The sequence below is a fragment of the Limulus polyphemus genome, unplaced genomic scaffold (assembly GCF_000517525.1).
Source record: "Limulus polyphemus unplaced genomic scaffold, Limulus_polyphemus-2.1.2 Scaffold3049, whole genome shotgun sequence".
Lineage (NCBI taxonomy): Eukaryota > Metazoa > Arthropoda > Merostomata > Xiphosura > Limulidae > Limulus > Limulus polyphemus.
The window spans coordinates 45874-52032 of NW_013668659.1; the positions used below are offsets into that span (position 1 = coordinate 45874).

Consider the following 6159-nt stretch of genomic DNA (forward strand, 5'->3'; position numbering starts at 1 on the left):
AAAACTTTGACCAGTGTTATAGTACAGAACAAAACTTTGACCAGTGTTATAGTACAGAACAAAACTTTGACCAGTGTTATAGTATAGGACAAAAATTTGACCAATGCTATTATATAGGGTGAAAGTTGTAATGATAACCTTATGGAGTTTCTATAAATGACCTTATGTTACTGAAGTGTTGTGTGAATATTTCGAGCTTTGTCATTTTCATGAAAACTAAATAATGTAGTATCTTTATGCAAACAACTTTTTGTTTGACAAGTGCTTGCCATAATACAGACAGCTTTTGTTTAAAACCTCATAACATATGATAACGATAACTAGTAGTAACAGATCATAAGAAGGGGTAAATGTGTTTTTGTTTCAAGACTCCTGTCGGACAAAAACGCAAGCTCCATTACTTGTTGCCCTCTCCAGAACCCAGTCCGAAGAACAACTATGTTGGACAGCACTCCCAGGGGATTGGTGGCCACTACTCTGAGTCCTACCTGTCGAACAAGAGGCTCAAGCTATAATCTCCAAACTACGGGACCCAAGATCGTGTGGTGAAGTGAACAGATAGATTCGACCATTGACTTGTCCCAGCAAGCTGAGGTTACACTTTGCAGGGAAGAGACTGACATTCGGGTTCTGGATATGTGTATGATAATTCTGGTTGACGAGTCACAAAGAGTGGACTCTTTAAGTTTGAGCGCATTATGTGTGTTTCTATAGAAACTTGATTGTACAGGAAAGAAGATTTAATGTTGAAAATCTTTCATTGATGTATGGTTTTGGTTCTGGAACATCAAGTCATGCAGAATCGTTTTAATTTAGTTGTTCTGCGTGACAGACAATAAGGTCTGTACACTGAAATCCAGATGTATAGGTTATGTAAAAAAAATTGAGCCTTTGCTATTTTATATAGAAATTATGTTATGTTTGTACCATGAGGTTTGTGCGTGTGCCATGTTTAATAAATAAAGCTGTTTTAGGACAGAACTGCTTGTAAAGCTTCTAGCATGTAGCTTTATAATCTTTGACAGTAAGAATGTAATGTGCTTATGCTATTTTTTTTGTTAACTAAGCTTTCAGCTGGACATTAAACTTCAATTTTTTTATTTATACTTTCAAACTTTAATGGAGAATCTTAAATAGAGTGTATATTGGCTTCAAACATAGGATATAATAATAATAGAAACTGGTGAGTTGACTTGCCTGTAGGTTAGAAATATTTTTGAGGTTGTTTTTAGAGTGGATAGAAATCGATGTGATAGCCCTTGCCACAGAGAATACAGTTAGAGTTGTCTGTGATTAATCATGTTGTATACAAAATATTGTTACGTGTTTACAGTTGTGAGGAAGGAACGTATTAGGTTTTTATCACAAAATCAGTAATTTCTTTTTATCTCTTGGAACTTGTTCTCACCGAAGATGAGTCAATAGTTATTGTATTTGAAACCGAAGATGGGGTTGAGAACATACTGGACTTCAAACCAAAGGTGGGGTCTAGGGCACTAGCATATACTGTACTCTAAACTAAATATAAGTCAAAAATCCTCATGTAAAATAATCTTTTGAACTGAAACTGGGTCAAGGTTATTGGTACCTGTTTGTTTCTGGTACTTAGAATTGAAGGTGGATCATGGTGCGTGTATATGGTACTTTGAACTGAAACTGGGTCAAGGTTATTGGTACGTGTTTGTTTCTGGTACTTAGAATTGAAGGTGGGTCACGAGTATTGGGGCGTGTATATGGTACTTTGAACTGAAGCTGTGTCAACAGTAATGATAAGTGAAGACAGTTTTCAGTATAGGTGATTTTATTTCTGTCTAATGATACATCTTGACACCTTCTACCCATTAGTTAAAGTTGTTTTTCTCTATATAAAACTATGCAAACCAAAATGATTACATTAACAGAAATGGTTCTTGGGGCTGTTGTTAAGACCCACGGGTACTGTATGGAAGCCAGGTGTGTTAACACTAGAATTCTGAGATTCAAATGGTATTAGAATAAGTTCTGGGTGTAATATAGGAATTCTTGGATAATTGAGATAAATGCATTTTGTTCATTCAATTTTCATAGTTGTTTAAGTTAAACTTAATGTTTTTTTTTTAAATATAGGAAACAGAAACTGGATCCTCTTGGTAGTCTATACATTTATTAGGGCATAGTATGTTTATGGTCTCATTAGTATTCTAAATAGTGAATATTTTGAACTTTTGTTATGATATGGTTATCTATTCATGAAAGATTTACAATGGTTATTGTTTTGCATTTATTTCTTAGTGTTGTTTTTGTCTTGTTTGTGTTTACTTTTCATCAGCATGACTTAAATATTCCATAATATGAATTTTTGAAGCTTGAATACAAGTACAGTCTGTTCATTTATGATAAGATTGAGACTAATTACAGTGTACGATTATAAACTTCTAAAAACTTAGATTTTTTTTCCCCCTTTTATTTGATAAAACCATGTAATGTAGTTTTATTTTATACTTCTTTAGAAAATGTTTTCACTTAAGCCAGTGTTTTCCAAAGTGTGGGGCATGCTTCCTGGGAGGGGGGGCTGGGGTGGCAAAAAATAACAAAGGAATAAACGGAAGAGTTGGAGGCGATGATAGCCTAAATCACCTTGTTCTCATGTTTACTCACTCCTCACAAGAATTTCTTCATTAAAAAAAAAGGTTAAAAACAGGTGAAGGAAATGTTAATTTTGCTGTTATCACTTGCAAACTTTGCTGTGTTTTGGGGGGCACCACTATTTAATGTTTGGAAAACACAGACTTAAGTTGTATAATCAAGTTTTCCATCAGTTCTGAATGCAGATAGGATTACATGATATCAAAATGTGGAAGAACACACCTGAATTCATCTTCCTAGTCAAGAGGTATTGGTAAAAAAGTTTGAAGTTGTACGTAAACACTGAAGCTCTTCATTGCAACCGTTGTTAATTATCCTCTGTTAGATTTAAAAAATTATCACTCTGATATCATGTATGTTAGTTTTTATAATTGTACCTGTTTTCCATATTAGCAGGAACAACGTATTGAAGAATTATCAAGTTCTTGTAGAACTTAATCTACTCATGGCAGTAAAATTGAATTGAATTGGTAAAATAATGTGAAAGGAATTTTTATTTCTTAACATGAGAGGGCAGCACTATCCATGTACATAAATTTTCCTAGTGTAGGATTGCTTCAAGATAAATGTGATTTGTTTTGATATCATTTTTTAATTGTTGAGTCGGCACTCTTTTCTAACTTTGCAAACAAAACTTACACTGAAAGTGGTTTTATTGATAATACTGTCACATGTTAAATATTTTATAGATGTTTTATTTTCTTGCAGTAGGATATAACAAGGAAGTTGTAGTCTTAGGAAAGTGCACCTCGGCGGACTGTGTAACTGTTTCATCTGCTTGCTCTTAGCATGTATTTCTTATAGTTTGAGAGGTTAATTTGCTGCTTTCATCTCGAGGCAGTTTTAACAAATCGAGAAAATTGTTGTAGTGGAAACATTTGTAACTTTTAAGTATTAAATAGCTTCAGGAAATCTCTTTTAGATTTTGATGGATTATACATATTATTAAAAAACATGCAACCAGACATGTAACAATCAGCTCAGCCAGTATTTGAGGTGTAGGTCTGTATCATGATAGTTACTTTGTATGTGCTGTATAACCTCCTCTGATGACAATTTTACCACAAAATGGTAATAATCCAGTCGTGAATTCTAACACACGAACGTGGGGCTGCCAGAAACCTGATCGAGAGGTAGCAACGACGAGATGTTTCTTCGGTTGAAAAAAACTTGCTCAAAAAAACACAATATGGCTCAACCAAGAAAATAATAGCAAATTTGGAGTGAAATTCTTCATTTCCCATGTTTTGTTTTTATCTAGAATTTCAGTTTGTAATTCAGAAGCTGTGTTTTTAATGTCTTTCTCAAATGTTGTAGTAGTTTTCCATGAATTTGTCGCCGTAGGTTAGTTTCAAGTTTACACTGTAACCACAATTTCTTTATCAGATGTTGAGGGATCTAGTAAATAGACAATTTAACAGTTGCTTGTCTTTTATGCCTTAACTATTCTTTAAAAATATTGTGTTGGTTGATAAATTGTCCCTGGTGGAGATGTGCCTGTAGTGTGATGTCTATTTCATTAGTTACTGTAGCCAGTACGTAGAGTTAAATAAAAGTACACACTGTGTTTCTTTGTGTCTGGTTTCTTGTTTTCTCGTAAGGTTTTTTGATCTATAAGTCCAACAAATGGCTTACACGTTTTTAGAAATAAATAGTAGCAGAGTTGTAGCCTACTGGTGCCGGCCCATCACAACCATCTTGCTGGTCTGTGAGATTTCACAGAAACTGACAGAATATTAATATTTGTAAATTGTAATGGTTTTTCATTCTACTTACATTTTAGTGGTCCCTGGTATCGAAATGCTGCTCTTGATAAAACTTTAAAGATTTCAGCAGCTTCGAGAGAAATCCAAGAGATTATGGATAACCTTGTGCACGGGGCATGTCATTCAAATTATGTTTGAACTTAGCGAGCTTGATAACATTCTTACGGATCAACCATATCCCATTTAGTGTGTACAAAATTAGATCTTTAGGAAGGTGACACAACCAAAGATTGGTTATCTTTGAATAAGATATATTTGTATACATTTTTATTATCATGTGTAAAGAATATACATCTGTGTTTGCAAGTATAACCCAGTAATAGAAGGTTGGGATTAGGATTTACAGGAATATCAAACTTATTATTTATAAATTATAAAATCCACAGAATTAGGGAAGTGGTCAAAATTTTCAACAAATACGAAACAACTTTATTTTTTTTAATAGACTTAATCTTGACACAGTTTAATTTGGGAAGGAATGTTCATTACACCGTCTTCGTGAATATTTCTATCATTATGTATATTCATTAGCCATTTGTTCTCCTGCCACATCTTGCACAGTGAGCCCAAAATGACTGTCAATTGACAGCCTCAAAAGTGAAGATAACCCAATATTTTAGTGAAATTGGGTAGATTAACCAGTGGCTGAAAATCGTGAACAAAAGGAAGCTGTATATCTATTAATTTTATGCTGCTATACAGCATATTGGGACTGATATCATTGAAACCACACAATTGTTTACATCAGATAAAACCATATACCTTCCAGAAAGTAACATAGTATTTAAAAGCTAGTAAGATTTGTTATAAATTTTAAGTAAATTTCACCTTCTTGTAGAAGGGATTATGAAGACAAGACATTATGTTAACCTGTTAATTTTAAAAGTAAAACTTCAACAAACTGTATAGGAGTTAACACACCAGTATTCACTACATATATTCAGTATGTGAACTTGTTAATTCTAAAATTAAAACTTCATAAAACTGTACAGGGGTTAATATATCCATACTTAGTTAAGTATCTAAACTCGCTGGTTTTTGATAACTACAAGGTTACAGAACCCTCAGAGTATTCTTGTAACAATATAACTCGTGAAATATTTATTTTATATATATATATATATTTTTTTTTATTAGGTATAACTATGGTATACCTGAACTGGAAGAGGGCATAATTTACTTGATTCAGGAAACCAAAAGAAATGGTTTCATAATTATTGTTTTATTGACTAATCACATTGTTATCTGTAATAACTGTTCTTTATATACGTCCCAGGTACAGTTCTTAAGTTGTTATATTTATATAAGTAATGTTCAGTAATTTATATGGCCCCAGCAATAAGTCTAAAGGGTTATAATAGGCACAGTACAGATAGCTTTGCTCTTAACAAGTGACATTCTTGAGATAGGTGTCTCAAATGCTGTAACTCCCTAAAGTTTAGTGGTTATGGGTTTCTCAACTGCTGAAACTTCCAAAGTTTTGGGGCTATAAATGTCTCAACTACTGTAACACTACCAGTTTTGGGGCTATAAATGTCTCAACTACTGTAACACCCCCAGTTTTGGGGCTGTAGGTGTCTCAACTACTGTAACATCACCAGTTTCAGGGTTATAGGTTTCTCAACTGCTGTAGCTCCAATAGTTTTAGGTTATAAGTATCTCAACTATTGTAACACCCCATAGTTTTAGACTTATAGGTGTCTCAACTCCTATAACACTCACAGTTCTGGGGCTATAAATGTCTCAACTATTGTAACACCCCATAGTT

General features: G+C 33.5%; 1 protein-coding gene across 2 annotated transcripts in view; it reads left to right on the forward strand.

The window, feature by feature from the left end:
- The window catches only part of LOC106468542 (ribonucleoprotein PTB-binding 1-like), a 24938-nt gene extending 20744 nt beyond the window's left edge, over positions 1-4194 (forward strand). The window contains exon 10 of one of the 2 annotated variants that reach the window (XM_013928973.2): positions 369-4194. In XM_013928973.2, coding sequence (XP_013784427.1) covers positions 369-515 — 147 coding nt within the window. In that variant the 3' untranslated portion in view covers positions 516-4194. The remainder of the gene's footprint in view (positions 1-368) is intronic. The other variant, XM_022396878.1, reaches the window with a different exon arrangement.
- The last annotated feature ends 1965 nt before the right edge of the window (positions 4195-6159 follow it).